The sequence below is a fragment of the Tursiops truncatus genome, chromosome 1 (genome assembly GCF_011762595.2).
Source record: "Tursiops truncatus isolate mTurTru1 chromosome 1, mTurTru1.mat.Y, whole genome shotgun sequence".
Classification (NCBI taxonomy): Eukaryota; Metazoa; Chordata; class Mammalia; order Artiodactyla; family Delphinidae; genus Tursiops; species Tursiops truncatus.
The window spans coordinates 27,919,702-27,938,621 of record NC_047034.1 but is presented as its reverse complement, the minus strand read 5'-3'; the positions used below and the strand labels follow the sequence as shown (position 1 = coordinate 27,938,621).

General features: G+C 35.3%; 1 protein-coding gene across 13 annotated transcripts in view; it reads right to left on the bottom strand.

Moving 5' to 3' along the window:
* CEP170 (centrosomal protein 170) overlaps positions 1 to 18,920 on the bottom strand; it is a 148,281-nt gene that overhangs the window by 80,527 nt on the left and 48,834 nt on the right. For all 13 annotated transcript variants that reach the window (XM_033851783.2, XM_033851798.2, XM_033851801.2 and 10 more), the window contains 2 exons: positions 8,277 to 8,366; positions 1,054 to 1,132 (listed from right to left, as the gene is read on the bottom strand). In XM_033851783.2, coding sequence (XP_033707674.1) covers positions 1,054 to 1,132; positions 8,277 to 8,366 — 169 coding nt within the window. The remainder of the gene's footprint in view (positions 1 to 1,053; positions 1,133 to 8,276; positions 8,367 to 18,920) is intronic.

Sequence of the window (18,920 nt, the reverse complement as noted above, 5' to 3'; positions counted from 1 at the left end):
TCACTTTTCACATGCTGCTTTGGCTCTACAAGTATAAAGGTTATATGATGTGCTACAAAACTATTTTTTTCATAAATTTTAAGTTAAATCTAAAATAAAAACTAGTTATGCTCTAGGAACAATTTTAAAGTATCAGCACATTTACTTTACCTAAGTATCAGCTCTACTTAGCTGAGACATTTTCTCTACTACAGTGATAAAAGTACATCCAAGTTGCCAGTACATTTGATACATTCCTTAATATCAAAGTCCAGATAAATGCCATAAATGAAAAGATTAAAAGTGAAAAAAAAAACATTCAGCATGTGTAATATCTGTATTTTAATTAAATATAAACAAGTTCTTTTTACAAAGCTTTTTGCCTTGTATGAATAGAAATGCTTTTATTCTTCTTCATCCAATCATGTCCCTTCTCTTCACTAGTGATTCTTTACTAGGAGAATACCATCATATCCTTATTCAGTTCTTAGCATCCTATTTTCAAACAAAAGAATTTTAAATACATGCTAAATGCATAATGTACTTAATCAGAGAGTGTGGGTCTCAGAAGACACAGGATATGGAAAAATTTGAATTGAAGGCAACAGAGATGGAATGCATATAATGGAGTAAAAATGGGGACAGAAGGAAAGATAGGGTTAAATTCTTTACATTCCTCCTGGAGGCTGACCTGTGTCATTATCATTTAACCAGGAAAAAAAAAAATCCCTGGGCTGGGCTACTATTACACACTCTCTGTCCTCTCCCCAGTTACATTCTTTGATACCCAAACTACATATATAATAGCACTGCAGGGATACTTCTGCTGAAACTATAATACAGAGTGAGGAAAAAAAAAAAAGAGTCCATTAACTTTTCCAGGATTATTTTTAGGAACAGGCATTATAACAAAATAAAAAAGTATTATTTTTAAACATGTATTTTAGTTTGGAAGGGCACAGAGACTTCCAGCATGCCTATATTATGAATTCTTCTGTCTCAAGAAATGTTAATTTATACCGGAGTAAAGATTTTTGAATAAATTTAATAAATGCACAAAATCAATAAGGATATCATAACCAAATCTCAACTTATCTTCAAGTTTCAAGGTGATATAAGTTTGTTCTGGAATTCTTACATCATTCACAAACGTCTACAAGAGAAAAAAAAAGATGTTAATTTAATATATGAAGTATTAATTATTAAAATTTAGACAAGCAAATACTCAAACCTTATGCTTTACAGTGTATATCAAATGGTGGCTAATACAGCTTGTGTATCACCATAAAATGTGCTATGCATCTTATAGGCTAATAAATGATTTCATACTAAGCCCTTTATTACTATTACAAGTAACACACAAAGAACCAGGGTGCGGTTCCTCTGAGTCTACTATGCTGCCATGACAAATTTAGGCACCTAAAAACGACGTCAAGAAAAGCTCTGACCCGAAGCTAGAAACTGTAAAGGGTAAAATATAATATAGCTCTCGATATACCATCAGGGCGCACTGGACTCAATTTTAACTTTTCTGGACAACTGTAATTATCTGTGAGGATTGAGGTTTCATTATTTTTATTCCTAGAAGTCTTCCGAAGAACAAAAAGAAAATTTACTTAAAAAAATTGAATAAAACTCATTCTATTTTACAATTGCCAACGAGTCCTTTGGACCCTTTTATGAATTTAAGATACTTTATAGGACCCTTACATGAATCTAAGATACGTTATAGATACATTATTTTTTCTGTATGTTGAAACATTGTTTCATCATCATCATCCCGTAAGTATTTAAACTTATCAATTACTTCTAACTTTGTTGAAAATGACCAAAATAATAACAGAAGAATGGAATTACCTAGAACATCACTATTCAACAGAAACAATGCAAGCCACAAATGGAAGCTACACATATCCTACTATATTTTCTAGTAGGCACATTAAAAAGGCAAAATGAAAGAGGTGAAATTAATTTTGATAATATACTTTTAATTTAACCCACACATCCCAAATAGTACTATTTTAACAAATAATGAATATGAAAATTAAGAAGACATTTTACATTCTTTTTTTTTTTACCTTTTTATTTTTAGACTAGTCACATTTCAAGTGCTCAACAGACACACATGGCTAGTGGCTACTGCAGCGAATAGCACAGAGCTAGATGGATGATGCAATTGTGAAATAAATCATTACTATTGCATCAACCTTTAGGTTTCTTACTGCATGGCCCAAAATATTGCACCATCTTCCCAAGAAGATATAAAAGACATCTGGAGACACCATCTGTGTCTTTTTTTTTTTAAGCTATCAAAGAGCACAATTGAGAATTCAGAATTTTTTATTTAACATCCATAAAGGCAAAAAAAAAAAAAAAAGACAGGAAGATATTTCACAATTATAAGGTAAATACAAAAAGTAGAGCAGCAGCACTCTAGACTATAGTAACAATGATAAAATGATAATAACGTAAGCAAAATATCAGACCAGGAGTCTTCAGGTGAAGATAACCCTAGATGAATTTTCCCTAACACAAGAATTGATGAGAAGAATGTTTCCAAAGTCAAAAAGAAACTAAGATATTTTTCATCCAGTTAGCCTAAATCAATAAGAAGAATCATGCAATATTTTTTACACAAAACTGATGATTCTGCATTTTAAAAGAAATTTTGACAGTTTTCTCTCATTTTTTAGTGTTTGTGTTTCAATACTCATTTGATTTAGTATGTAAGTGGACAAATGATCAAGGCGGGTATCTATACAAAGGTAACTAGAAGGAAAGAGACGACGTAGAAATAAAATTATTGAATTGATCTTGTAACTGTTGTACTATTTTACAATTATGGAAGAAAAAGAAAATGACTTTCCTCTTAAAATTTTAAAATGTCAAAGTCTTAAAAATAATGCATTTTGATAATGCAAGAGCAAGAAAAACTAGAAATAATGGTAAGCTAGAACTAGCTAGAGATGTCCTTGAAATCTGAAATCAACATTTATAAAATAGATATATATCCCAGAGAAGGCATGATAGCTAATGAACAGTTAGTGGCATTCAAAGAACAATACCCATTTTGCATGTTATGTACCTTTCAAAACCAGGAAAACATGGAATAAAAATTTGAGTCTGTCATGCCTCATTTTTATCAAAATTTCAAGTTGTTCTCTCATCTTTTAATTCTTACTTGTGTAAACTATTTGTAAAAAGACTTAAGAGGTCCATTGGACACAGATGGTTAATGGTGATGACTATTTTTCCTGGCATACTAGAAGTTAAAAGACCTAGAATACTCTAGATTTATAAAACATAGAACAATGTTATACTTAATTGCCTGGAATGCGAACATCATATAAATACCCAATATGTTTTTCTTTGATAAGTTGAAACTTTAAAAATTACTTTACTCTTCCCTTTTAAATTTCATTTTTTCCCATCTTTTATGTTATTGGATTTGAGATGGCCACGATACCTTACTTGGGAAGGTTCCCTCCATAATGAGGAAATTTAGAAGGGTCCTGAATGTTATACAGTAAAATATATAAGGGGATTCTCAAATTCCTTTGCACAGTTAGCACTCTGTAATATGTCATAGAATACCAGTTTCTAAATCTATCAAAAACAAACAGAAAAATTAGAAGTTGCAATCTTATTCCAGATATAAGGAGACAGCAGAATGCTGCTAAAACTCAAGATCACACATTAGTATGATTTATGAGTAATCCTAAATAAGTTTCTCACATGCTTCACAGAAAGACTGAAATGTTAATACAAAGAAAATTCAAAGGCTTCAGGCATTTATAAACTCTAATTTCAGGTTCATTTCCAAACGAACATTTTTAGAGTGTTTTAAGACATATCTTGAGTTTACCAAAATATTCTATATTAATTACAAAAGACAAAAGCTGAGGAAAATGATGGAAAAGAGAAGAATAAAAGAAAATGTTAATTAACTGATGTTTGGTATGCAGAAGATAAATAATTAGGTACCTGGTATAAGAGAGATGCCACAGTTCTAAGCCAATTTATTTAAAACTATCTCAACCTAAAATACCATAATTACTCAAAAGGCCTAAGATGAGCTCTAAGATTCACTCAAAGCTTATTGCTTGACTCTCTTAAATGTTAAGCACCTACTGTTTTTAACATATGTACTAGGTGCTTTCAGAGATTAAGAGACACATAATTTTAACCTGCTGGCATTTATGACAGAAATATTCCCTAAGGTCTAAAATGGCTCAGGAAATATGAGCCAGACACGAAGTTTCAGCTCGCAAAATGTTAAGTGAAAACACTTGGGAGCAAAAAGTCTCCTGACGGTTGAAAATTATAAAAGGAGAGAAAATTTCAAAGGGCTACAGGAAAAAAATCACTTAAATAAATCAATTATGAAGCATTTTAATAAATTAGATATGGAAAGAAAAATAGGTTTTGTTTCTTATGTCAACATCATTTGATCACACCTCTACCTGGTAGGTAGGACAGGTGAGGACAACGAGGCACAGGGTGCAAAGTAACAATCAAACTCTCAGAGTTCAGAAGCAGAATTACTGGGATTCAAATTCAGCTCTCTGAACTACAAACCCCACATTCTCTGCACATCAAGGAAGCTTGGATGCCCAAGCCAGGCCAAGCCAGCTCCCCAAACTCCCCCAACCAAACCACTAACCTCAGAGAAGCAAACCAAACCAGATAAATATCTATTTAATTTACATACAAATAAATCACATAATTGACAGTATAAAATCATATAACCACCATGTACTGCATTAATGCTCTGGGAAATGTGAATGGAGTGGCCAGCAGCACAACTACCTCAATCATGTTGTCAGTGAGAAAAGTCTCGTCTTCTTCCCCTAACCACTCCTTTCATACCTTCCTCCTTCTATGCCATACTGGTCTGATGCTGCAGGAACGCCAGTGTGAAAGGGGACACAGCAGGGGCTGGAACACAGGGAGGTGAGGTGGAATGGGATGGGAGTGCTGCGGCAAAGGTCAATGGTGACTATCAGAGAGGTGCAGGTACTCCAGTGCATGGAGGGGGCAGGAAGAACTGAAGGCAAACAAGGGCTCTCATAGAAAGAGAAGCTTCCAGGGGCTTGCAGGGAAATAGCCTACTATCACATCAGCTACAGAACCAGTTCCAGCTTCCCCAAGCAGAACAACCTCATTTCTGGTAGTAATAAAAGCAAGTGTGGACCTAGGTAACTTGGGAGTATATTTTAGGGTAGGGTGAAAGGAAGTGAGAGTGGAAGTAGTCACAGATAGTTGTTTATAAGTTGAGTTTAGTTGATAAGTGCTTTCCAAAATAATTTAACTGTGTATGTATTCACTGAAAAGTATGTAGGCTACAGGATGCTAAACTTGTTTTAACTGCTCTTCTTACCATAACAACAACAGTAGTAACTAACACTTACTGAACTAGGTGTTTAAAACTATTAACTTATTTATAGCTTCACAACTACCTGAGAGGAGTACCATTTTACTATTTCTGTTAAAAAAACTGAGGAAAAGAAAAATTAAGTAACTTGTCCAGAGTTACCTCACTAGTAAGAATTCAAGCTGGGCTCATAACCACCTATACTGTGCTCCTTCTGAAATTACTACTTTTAACCTGATGCTCAAATTTCTAGAATTATATGAATGTTAAGAATAAACAGGCTGTGAATAATAATCTACAAATTTTCTATGAATAAAATGCATGATAGCTGGTAGTTCACAGACTTTGGCTACGAAAGTCCATTCTGGCATATTTCCTAGGCTATCCATTTGGGTAACAGTGCATTTATCCATTTGTGTAATATTTTGAAGTTCTGTACCAGGCACATACTTGTCACATTTAATCCTCACAACAATACTACAGAGCAGGAATTATCATTTCACTATTTTAAAGCTGAAGACAGGTAACTAAATTTTGCATTGAGGCTTCACATTCATAACCTTCAACTCATTACATTTTTGCACAAGTTTGGGAACTAATATGAATATATATGAGGAAACCGAATTTCAGAGAGTTTATGTAATTTGTCCAGGGTTATAATGCTGGTAAATTACAGACTGAGATTCAAATCTAGGTCCTGACTTCAAGTTCAAAATGAAGATGTCACTCTCTGTGAGTTATTGTATTTCAGACAATTACTGAGTACAATCAAATTATAAGAAAGGTCAGCCTAGATAAACTTAGAAGTTAATATTTCACCTGATATTTTTTACAACCAACATCAATAATTTTTATATTTGATCACAATGTTTTAAAAGACTAAAACACTGTGATGTAATTCTCACTTATTGTTTTCCAAGATATAATGTAAAGACACCTAAGAATAGCACTGTGGTCAAGACGAAACATTCTAGGCTTAAAAACAGAATATAACATTGTTAAAATATTCCACATATAAAAGTGGATTAAAATTTTTCTCTATAAAGTCTTTCATATAGAAAATTCATTCAATTCCATTTGAAAAGATTTACTGGGTTCATGCACTGTGCAGAACCTTGTGCTAGTAGGCACTGTGGTGTACTTACCAGAAGCAAAAGGCACGTGAACTGTTCAGAAGCACATAATCTAGCACAGTGACAGATATGCACAAGCAGATTTAATACAAGGCTCATAAAGCACCCAAAACAGAGATTAAAACAGAAGTTTGTAGGTACGGAGAAGGAAGAGAGTAACTCCTTAAATAGCACCTTGGAATCGAAATGCTTCCTGACATGGCCCATGGTAAAACAGTTTCTACCTCATCTGCCTATCTTTTTCTACTTTAATCCATTCAAAATGTTAATAAGTCAATATTCTTAAATACCTTTTCTCTGCTCCCTTCAGAAGATGTAGAATTGAGATTTTACTTTTAAAAGTAAGTACAACTTTTACAAATGACAAGGCAGACGGAAGAACTACTGGGCTGCAGAAAATCTAACAAATTATTTGGAGAAGACAGTATAGTAGGAAAACTACTGTTTTGGAGGTATGGCAAGGAAAATGTGATGGAGCATGAATCTGGAAAAGTGGGTGATGCCAAATGTAAGGTATTTCAATTCAAACATGAGGAATTAAGACTTAGTTTTAGGGCTTCCCTGGTGGCGCAGTGGTTGAGAGTTTTAGGGCTTCCCTGGTGGTGCAGTGGTTGAGAGTCTGCCTGTTGATGCAGGAGACACGGGTTCGTGCCCCGGTCCGGGAAGATCCCACATGCCGCGGAGTGGCTGGGCCCGTGAGCCATGGCCGCTGAGCCTGCACGTCTGGAGCCTGTGCTCCGCAATGGGAGAGGCCACAACAGTGAGAGGCCCGCATACCACAAACTTAATTTTATGTGCCATGAGAAACAAAGGTGTGAATAAAACTAACATAAAAACAGGCCTACAAAAGAAGTATCTCAGTGAATAAACATAAAAGTCCTTCAGTAGCAGGCCGATTCAGGACAAGGAAAAAAAAGTTTTACCATATTTGCCAAATTTCTGCAGATGTTTTTCCATATAATGTTTAATGTATATTTTGAAAAGAAGCAGCAGTTAGAAGAAGTTTGGATACATTTAATTTCTGTTAAAGTCATTTTAAGAAATTCAACAGCACAGATCTGAACAAAATTATGTTTGCTTATGTTAGTAGAGCCATGAGAGAATTGAGAAAAAATAAGATAAATTATTCAATACTTTAGCATTCTCTTATTCTGCAGCTACTTACATTCTGCCAATGTAGAAAGATCAAATGAAGAATTAGGAAAAAATTCACTGCAGTAACACAAAAATCTTCAATGTAGGAAACCAAAGAAGCAATAATAAACACTAGTATTTAGATCATATATCACATTTGTTAAGGTAAATGGATGTGTTTCACTCCTTTTTACTCTAGTATAGAAGATCCTCCAACCATCTGGTACCAAACCACGTTTGCATCTTTTTTTTCCAAAGTTAACCCACACTTCTCTGACTCCCAAGAGTGCTTTTTTGCATTCTTACTGTCATGACTTTCCACGGCTTTATCACATATAAATTCAAGCCATTCAGTAAGGGCAACCTTTATCTTAACCTCCTTAAAGAAGTCTTTTTTTAACCACTGGATAATAACAACCAACAACCATCTGAATTCCTGTTAAGTATTTACTACCAACATCATTTCTTGGGAACATGGGCTACATTCATATTCTACTGTATTGTCCTCAAAGTGCTATGTACCTAGTAAGCATTTAAAAGTAAGTGCAAACTAGAAAAAAGGAAATATAACACAAAACAGGATTTTGTGTTATATATGTTTTCTTACAATATTAAACAAAAATTCAAATAAGACAAAAAGCAAACTCTTAACTTACCCCATTTAGGCTGCCCAAATCTTTCACCAGATGTTCATCAGTAGAGGCATCGTAATTGATTACAGCATGTTGCTTATCCACACTACGAGACTGAAAGAAAATTCTTTAAGTTAATAAGCACAAGAAAATGCTAGAATAAATAACAAAAACAAAGATTTTTGTCTAAATACTTTATGTTAATAAGATAGCAGATAAATATACGGAAATACCAAAGTAAAAGTAGGTTCAATAAGATTTAAACTGTTACTATTCAACAGAAATTTGGCATCACTTCCCAAAGAGGAAAGCAGCCAAAATTTTAAGACATTCTTTTCTACCAAAGTCACACGTTCTACTTTTGAGAGAATTTAATTCAGTTGACTTTGTTGAATGTATCGAATGACAATAATTTTTTTTATAATCTGAAATTCTTATATGGAAATCATGTGAAGTATAATTTTATGTTTTATATACCTCACTGTAAGAAAAATTACCATATAGGATTTACATCTTTCAATACCAAAGATTAAGGGACAAAATGTAATATGTTCCTGAATAAAATTATCCTCACTTAAAACATGGGTTCTAAAACTCATAGGAGAGGTCTAAGAGAGAAAGAGAAAGTCAAAAGAAGAATTAGAATGGCAAACTGATTTTTGAAAATTGCTTTTAAGTCTCTTTTAAAGTACACACACACTCTCTTTCTCCAGAGCTTAGTGAGTTATCTGCAGATGAAAGTAGCTCAGAGATGAACTACAAGCCTTTGGAAATTTGTATCCAAAGGAAATATCACTACAGTCACAGGAAGAAATAGTCTGAGAACCACTGAATGTGAACTCAACAACCATTTACTACTGGGTTACTATGTGAACCTTGGTATACTAAAAGCAAAGGAAGCATCCAAAATGGGGAGGAGATATAATTTTCAGTTTCTTACAGCATGTAAGGAGCTTGGAAGTCATGATTTCTATCCTCATAACAAGAAAAAAGTTAAATTGAAAATCAAAAACTTGTCTTAGTTTCATCAGAAAATTGAGGTCATAAGGTCAATTGCCACTCTGAAATCTGGAGAGACAGGCAAATACAGAGAATCATAGCTCACTGCTAGCAGTTGAAACTACCGCTGCAACCACCAACTGGTAGGAAAGCTTACAGGTTAAATGATTAATTGCTGGAAACTTGAATGATGTCAACTAGCTTGAAAGCAAGAACTCCTGGGGGCACAGCCTTGGCGGGAACACCATTTTTTCATGAGTTTTGCCTCCAGAAGCCCCACAAAGACCTCAGGGTGAGGATTGGAGAAAAATCTTCTCATGCTTCTGGTATGGTGAGGGGGAAAGTAGTCATTTTGAAATACACCCATTCTGTTCTCCTCAGCAACAGCCTGTCCTCAAGGAAAACTACTTTTCCAGAGCTCACCCAAATCAACCAGTGTGGGTTTTACCAGAGCCTAACTGACATGGGAGAATGGAAATACCCAACTCCAGCCTCACCTAGCCTTCCTGTCTCACCTAAGGAGGTGAACAAAAAGCTGAGATGTACTTGTGAAGGTCAAAGACTGAGAACTAATAGTACTTCAGCATGCTTCCCCTCCTCCCAAACCTTACCATCATATCAACAGGGATCTATAAATAACTAGTATTATTACCATTACAATGGGAGTTACAATACAATAGAAAAACTGTAAAGCACTATATAAGAAGGAGCCTCTAGGAAAACTCAAAGACAACAGGGGAGAAAAAACCAAGGACAGTATAGGAAATATTAATCTCTGACACTTGTAGCTATAACAAACAGTAAACACAGCCTTACTCCTAGCCACATTAGAAAAATGGGAAAGGTCAGCAACTAATAATAATAAAGATATAAATCCTAGTTGAAATGATCCTTTCCAAATAAATATTACGAAAATTAAAAAGTCCCTTACCCAATTAGCTTAAATTCTATATTGAAAAAGTTTTGGTCTTTCAGCACACAAAACTCTATATTAAAATAACTGACATTAGGAAGAAACAATATGTGACCTAAAGCAATCTTCCAACAAAATCTAAAGATTTATCATACATATACTTTTATTCTTCTTAAAGGTTGATCGGGGGGGGGGTTGTTTTGTTTTTTCTGCAATCTCAATTTCTCTAGGACAAACTGCAAATCTCAGAATTAAGAGTAACTTCATGAATAGTACTATTATCCCCACTTCTCTGCAGCTTGCCTGAAAAACCATCTATTATGGCAAATTAGACTGCTGCAAAACACCTGCACTAAATCTAAAAGTTACTTAAACTTTGTTTTGGTTTTTATTGTCATGTTTAAACTGTCACTATGTTTAAATTAATGAAGTACTAAATTCAGTTATTAGGGTGATAAGAAGCAAATGAAGCACGACTACAAAAATAATTTCTCCAAGTTGAATTAGTCTAAGGAAGAAAAAAAATCTCTACATGTTGTAAGGCAAGTGAGAGTTCAAGTATATGCAACCTCTAAATAAACAGTGACTAGACTATCATAAATAATCTCTCTGTGAGGAAGAGAATAGAGAAAGGGCAGAAGTTCTTAGAAGAGAGTATGATGAAATTCAAGGAGAAAATATCTAAATGAGACTTGAGGAAAAGAAATCAGAAAGGAAAGTGAAAATTTACTGTTAGATATGGGGGAAAAAAAATCAAATGGCTGCTCACAGAGTCAGGGAATGGCAGCTTTTGAGGGAAGTCTACATGGCTCAGAGATATGGAGAAAAAACAGTTTGAGGAGGAAATAATTTGAAGCGGCCAATTCCCTAAGTTTACAACTTGCTAGAAACCTGGAATATTCTGAATCTGACATGCACCCTGCCCTCAAATCGTTTATGGGGGTAGATAATACAAGAACACCTGCTACTGAACGTAGAACACACTTAAGAAAATGAGAGTCCACTGAGATGCCACTACAGCTTTGGAGATTGAGGAGTGAAGGAGTGGGCACATTATATGGAACCAGAAAAAGCACCTTTTTTCTTTGTTTAATAAAGACCTTAATAACTTTTTGAGAAGACTAGTCTTATGAACTCAAGGCAAGGGATATCATCGGTTTAGAAATCACAGGACAAGTCATTGCATTTGTGTAACTCTTCAAAAAATAACAGCCAATGAAAGCAAATAAAAGTCTGTTCTTATTTATCAAATGTATTCAAGGTATCAATGTGTTTCTGTACCCATCACAGAAACTAAGCAGGAAACCAAGACTATAGAATATAATATGTCAAGTAAGTGGCCAAGAAAAACTGAGGGAATAAAAAAGATTTGTTATTTACATCTAACCACACAAACATTAAACCATTTTCATTTCCAGATAAATTCACACTTCCTCTAGATTAAACTGAGCCAGAAGAAGGTGCACTGCAACTTAATTTTCACAACCCATTTGAGCTTTTCAATAAAAATTTAATAATCTCTCAGAAACTTATAATTTAAACCCTGACAAAGACAGCTAACTTTATCAAATTTATAATACTAATGGAAAAACCTTAGCTGGTCCAGGTTTAAATCACAAAGATAGTCAATTTTGACCAGATTTCTTATTTGCTCCACCTTATGCCTTTGGTAAGAATGCAAGACTCTCTAGTCACTATCCCCTCACAGTCATTTCCCCCACAAGAGCCTATGCCTCTTCCCTCATAAGTTTTACTTTCTACAAAGACCCTCTTCCCAAGGCTTTTTACACTACACTCTTGAGAATCCTCCTTACTTGAAACGCCTCTTCATTCTCAAGCTCTTAGGGTTATCTCCTACTTCCTTCCTTTAATATCTGGCTTTCCCCCTGAGAACACTATTTCCACGACATTCCTTTAAAGTGGATGATATCCTCCTAAATCCAATATTCTGTTGAGTACACAGATGCAGTCTGAACTGCAGTCCAGTCTACTATTGTGGCTTCTAGACCATTACTTTCCCCCTCCAATGAAAAAAACTTTTTACTTTTCTGAAGTTCTTGTTATCCACCTACATATAAATATAAGTATAAATAAATATATATACACACTATATATTTACACACACACACACACACACACTCACCTCCCAGGCTGCTTCAATCATTTGAGGTCATTCTAACTTTTTGACTTACGTTTTGGGGTAATGGTAAATTCAAATTCCTACTTCTTCATGGTTGATTTTAAATGCCTCTGTAGATAACCCATATAAAAATCTAGCCTTCTCTACTCCCACAACCAAAATCCTTACCATACCTTGTCATACCACTCCCATTGCTAAACTTTATCATGCGAAATTGATTCCACCTATGGAATCTAAGCCATAGTATTTCTCTGAGACTACATTCGTCTATTCTTCCAGTTTTCTCAATTATTTACAATAATTTACTAGTATATTACCTAAGTCCTTTGACAACAGCAAGACATCTAATATTCTGACCCCTTCCTTTTCTCCCGAGCAACCACATCCTATAACTCCGACTTTACCTCCTTCTCTATATAACCTAGATTCCCCCCTGGCTTCAACTATTCCCTTTATGCTCCTAATCCCCAAATCTCTACCTTCTTCATGGACTACTCTGCTCAGCTTCATGTATTTATTTCCGGTTTTCTGTTTAATATATCAATCTGGGTATCCCTCAGGAACCTCAAACTCATTATCTTATTCCCCAAAAGTACACCTCCTGAACCGCTACTTCATCTATTTCCATGCCAGAAAGGCTAGGTCTTAACATTCTTTTTCTCTCCCTCGTACATTATATATAACTAGAAAGCACAGCCTTCTATTTTCAATCTCTCTCCTGCTCTGTCTTCTTTTCTTCATTTTAAATGATACTCTCTTCCTTAGAACTTAACTGTCTCTTCCTAGATTATTATAATCATCTAACTGCTTATACCAAGTCCAATCTCTAATCCTGAGCAGTAATACAGAATAGTAGTTTAAAGCACAGGTGTTGGAGTCAAAAAGAACTGGTCCAGCCACTTGCCAGCTGTGGGACCTTGGTAAAATTACTAATCTTTGTATAATCATTCTACAAAAAGGTAAACCTAGCTCACAGATTTTTTTTTGTGAGGATTAAATGCATGGGAAGCATCTGAAAAGGCAATATCGCTCTGCTTAAAAACTCCTCTTACTGGCTAAGGTAAGATACACCAAGTCTTTAATATAGAACACAAGGCCTGCCACGATCTGGCCTCTTCTAATGCCCGTCTTAATCTCTCAAAACGTTTGCCTTCACATCTTATATACAAACTTCAAGGAACTATTTTAATTTACCTAAATAGACACTGAATGCCATGCTATCTTCAATACCACACACTCAACCACACTCTAACCTTCCAGAAACCATTTATTCATCTTTTAAGATAATTCAGCTAAAGCCATCTCCTCCAGAAGTCTTTCCAGATTTCACATTCCCACATTTCCTTGCAGGCAGAACTGACCAATCTCTTTTTTCTGTACCCCATACCAACTCCCATCACTGTCTTGTACATACTGTTTATACCCACTTATTTACATACACATATCCTTCTACTAGGCTCTAAGCCTTAAAGGACAGAGAGACCCTATCTATATACACATTGGATATGAAATGGCTATTATTTCTCTTTCCTACTAAAAATATGAGAGAAAAAGACACAAATACATGGATACATATGTTAAGAAAAAACTAAAAAGACAAAGATTGCCACTGTATGTCTCATCATTTAAAAATTTTAAAAGAGGGGCTTCCCTGGTGGCGCAATGGTTAAGAATCCGCCTGCCAATGCGGGGGACATGGGTTCGAGCCCTGGCCCGGGAAGATCCCACATGCCGCAGAGCAACTAAGCCTGTGTGCCACAACTACTGAGTCTGAGCTCTAGAGCCCATGAGCCACAACTACTGAGCCCACAAGCCGCAACTACTGAAGACCGCACACCTACAGCCAGTGCTGTGCAACAAGAGAAGCCACTGCAATGAGGAGCCCACACACCGCAACAAAGAGTAGTTCCCACTCGCCGCAACTAGAGAACACCCGCGTGCAGCAACGAAGACCCAACACAGCCAAAAATAAAAAAATAATTAAAAAAAATGTTCTTTAAAGATAGTGTAGCTGAAAGATTCTTTAAAAGTCCAGTTGCGTTTTTACAATCATAGTAATAAACAGTGATTTATCCTTTGCTATGTGCTCCAAAGGATAGATGAAAATTACTAACCTATGATCTTCAAAACACATTCTGTTAATACATCATACAAAAATTAAAATATTAAAACAGTGAGTCAAATATAATTTTATTATATTTTCTATTATGCATTAGGAAAACTATTTAATTAGTATGATGATGATTCTCCAAATAGAGCAAAATTCATCCGTTTGGTACAATTAAGATAAAATTAGAATTTAGATATGAACTTTTTTCAAAATGCAACTCAACTTGTATACAGAAGAATCCAATATATTGTAATAAAACACAGTGACTAAGTCTTTCTGAATCTTAATTTTACCATCTGTAAAATGGAGGTAATTCTATCTTTAAGAAATTCTTGAGGAACAATTGAACCAACAAAAATAAACACTGAGAACAAAAGAAAGTATAATTCAACGGCATGGTACTTTTAATACTAGTAATATTGTGTATCACTCAAAACAAAGATGGGGGGCTTCCCTGGTGGCGCAGTGGTTGAGAGTCCGCCTGCCGATGCAGGGGACGTGGGTTCGTGCCCCGGTCTGGGAGGATCCCACGTGCCGTGGAGTGGCTGGGCCCGTGGGCCATGGCCACTGAGCCTGCGCGTCCGGAGCCTGTGCCCCGCAACGGGAGAGGCCGCGGCAGTGAGAGGCCCGCGTATCGCAAATGAAAACAAAAACAAAAAAAACAAAGACGGTATAATCTTTACCCGATAATTATACTTTATACCTTTCATTCACACTCTCTAAGATTTATTTTACATATGTCTTATGGAACATAGCATGGTATAATCATCTTTCTATAGCACAACAAACAAGCACAGCAAGTTCATTAATTTGCTAAAGTCTTCCAAGGTAAGTGGCAGAAACAAAACTCGAATTCCAGAATCCCTTGTTTAATCACCAACTCTTTAATATCCAAGCACATTTTCTTCTCAATGACCACATTCTTTAGAATACCATTTTTGGAATGAGATGAAATAACAACAAAAAATTCAAAACTTTTTTTGGTCATAATTAACAAAAAAATGTAATTGTAATCAAACAGAGCATATGACCTCATGGATTATTTGTTTCCATTTTGCACTGGGTTTTAAGCTACATTATCATCAAAGTACTGTTTACAATGCCGGTAAATCTATTTGTAGTTGAAATCTTTACAGGTAAGAAACTACTGAAAATTATTCAGAGGCAGAGATTCTAAAACCTAACAACTAACCAGTTGTTTCCTGTATGTTAAAAATAAAGGGTTATAAACCATAAATACTAAATTAGGTTAAGAAAATTTAAAAGATCTTCTTTTATTGACTCTTTAAAAAAGCAAAAAGTAATTATTTGTATTTCTAACAATTTTACTTCTCACAACTGATCTAAACAATGTAGAAACATTTCATCTACATAACGCCTTAAAATGAAAACATAACTTCATCAACTCTAGAGCTCTGAACAAATATGTTTCACTAATATTTATATACTTGTGAGTCTCCACTTCTCCATACGTGAGCTTAGTTCACTTTTCAGAAATAATATAAAAAGAATAGTAAGTTTTAAATAATCCATTTATTTTACTAATATTCTATGAAAAACTAAACCATTTATTTATTTATTTATTTTATTTTACTTTTTACGGCTTGGCCTTTTTTTTTTAACATCTCTTTTGGAGTATAATTGCTTTACAATGGTGTGTTAGTTTCTGCTTTATAACAAAGTGAATCAGTTATACATATACATATATCCCCATATCTCTTCCTTCTAACGTCTCCCACCCTCCCTATCCCACCCCTCTAGGTGGTCACAAAGCACTGAGCTGATCTCCCTGTGTTATGTGGCTGCTTCCCACTAGCTCTGTATTTGACATTTAGTAGTGTATATATGTCCATGCAACTCTCTCACTTTGTCCCAGCTTACTCTTCCCCCTCCCCGTATCCTCAAGTACATTCTCTAGTAGGTCTGCGTCTTTATGCCCGTCTTATCCCTATGTTCTTCATGACCATTTTTTTTAGATTCCATACATATCTGTTAGCATATGGTACTTGTTTTTCTCTTTCTGACTTACTTCACTCCGTGTGACAGACTCTAGGTCCATGCACCTCACTACAAGCAACTCAATTTCGTTTCCTTTTGTGGCTGAGTAATATTCCATTGTATACATGTGCCAAATCTTCTATATCCATTCATCTGTTGATGGACACTTAGGTTGCTTGCATGTCCTGCCTATTGTAAATAGAGCTGCAATGAACACGGTGGTTCATGACTCTTTTTGAATTATGGTTTTCTCAGGATATATGCCCAGTAGTGGGATTGCTGAGTCATATGGTAGTTCTATTTGTAGGTTTTAAGGAACCTCCATACTGTTCTCCATAGTGGCTGTATCAATTTACATTCCCACCAACAGTGTGAGATGGTTCCCTTTTCTCCACACCCACTTCAGCATTTATTGTTTGTAGATTTTTTGAAGATGTCCATTCTGACCGGTGTGAGATGATATCCCACTATATTTTTGATTTGAATTTCTCTAATGATTAATGATGTTGAGAATTCTTTCATGTGCTTGTTGGCAATCTGTACATTTTCTTTGGAGAAATGTCTACTTAGGTCTTCTGCCCATTTCTGGACTGGACTGTTTTTCTTTTCTTGATATTGAGCTGCATGAGCTGCTTGTAAATTTTGGAGATTAATCCTTTGTCAGTTGCTTCATTTGCAAATATTTTCTCCCATTCTGAGGGTTGCCTTTTCATCTTATGGTTTCCTTTGCTGTGCAAAAGCTTTTAAGTTTCATTAGCTCCCATTTGTTTATTTTTCTTTTTATTTCCATTTCTCTAGGAGGTGGGTCAAAAAGGATCTTGCTGTGATTTATGTCAAAGAGTGTTCTGCCTATGTTTTCCCCTAAGAGTCTGACAGTGTCTGGCCTTACATTTAGGTCTTTAATCCATTTTGAGGTTATTTCTGTGTATGGTGTTACGGAGTGTTCTAATTTCATTCTTTTACATGTAGCTGTCCAAGTTCTACCAGCAACACTTATTTAAGAGGCTGTCTTTTTCCCACTGTATATTATTGCCTCCTTTATCAAAGATAAGGTGACCGTATGTGCGTGGGTTTATCTTTGGGCTTTCTATCCTGTTCCATTGATCTATTATTTCTGTTTTTGTGCAATACCATACTGTCTTGATTACTGTAGCTTTGCAGTATAGTCTGAAGTCAGGGATCCTGATTCCTCCAGCTCCGTTTTTCTTTCTCAAGATTGCTTTGGCTATTCAGAGTCTTTTGTGTTTCCAAACAAATTGTGAAATTTTTTCTGCTGTTCTATTAAAAATGCCATTGGTAGTTTGATAGGGATTGCATTGAATCTGTCGATTGCTTTGGGTAGTAGAGTCATTTTCACAATGTTGATTCTTCCAATCCAAGAACATGGTATATCACTCCATCTATTTGTATCATCTTTAATTTCATTCATCAGTGTCATAATTTTCTGCATACAGGTCTTTTGTCTCCTTAGGCAGGTTTATACCTAGATATTTTATTCTTTTTGTTGCAATGGTAAATGGGAGTGTTTTCTTGATTTCACTTTCAGATTTTTCATCATCAGTGTATAGGAATGCAAGAGATTTCTGTGCATTAATTTTGTATCCTGCAACTTTACCAAATTCATTGATTGGGTCTAGTAGTTTTCTAGTAGCATCTTTAGGATTCTCTATGTATAGTATCATGTCATGTGCAAACAGTGATAGCTTTACTTATTCTTTTACAATTTAGATTCCATTTATTTCTTTTTCTTCTCTGATTGCTGTGGCTAAAACTTCCAAAACTGTGTTGAATAATAGTGGTGAGAGTGGGCAACCTTGTCTTTTTCCTGATCTTAATGGAAATGGTTTCAGTTTTTCACCATTGAGAACGATGTTGGCTGTGGGTTTGTCATATATAGCCTTTATTATGTTGAGGTAAGTTCCCTCTATGCCTACTCTCTGGAGGGTTTTTATCATAAATGGGTGTTGAATTCTGTCAAAAGCTTTCTCTGCATCTATTGAGATGATCATATGGTTTTTCTCCTTCAACTGGTTATTATGATGGAACACATTGATTTATTTGTGTATATTGAAGAATCCTGGCATTCCTGGGATAAACCCCACTTGATCATCGTGTATGATCCTTTTAATGTGCTGTTGGATTCTGTTTGCTAGTATTTTGTTAAGGATTTTTGCAACTATGTTCATCAGTGATATTGGCTTGTAGTTTTCTTTCTATGTGACATCTTTGGTTTTGGTATCAGGGTGATGGTGGCCTTGTAGAATTAGTCTGGGAGTGTTCCTCCCTCTGCTACATTTTGTAGGAGTTTGAGAAGGATAGGTGTTAGCTCTTCTCTAAATGTTTGATAGAATTCGCCTCTGAAGCCTTCTGGTCCCTGGGCTTTTGTTTCTTGGAAGATTTTTAAGCACAGTTTCAATTTCAGTGCTTGTGACTGGTCTGTTCATATTTTCTATTTCTTCCTGATTCAGTCTTGGTAGGTTGTGCATTTCTAAGAATTTGTCCATTTCT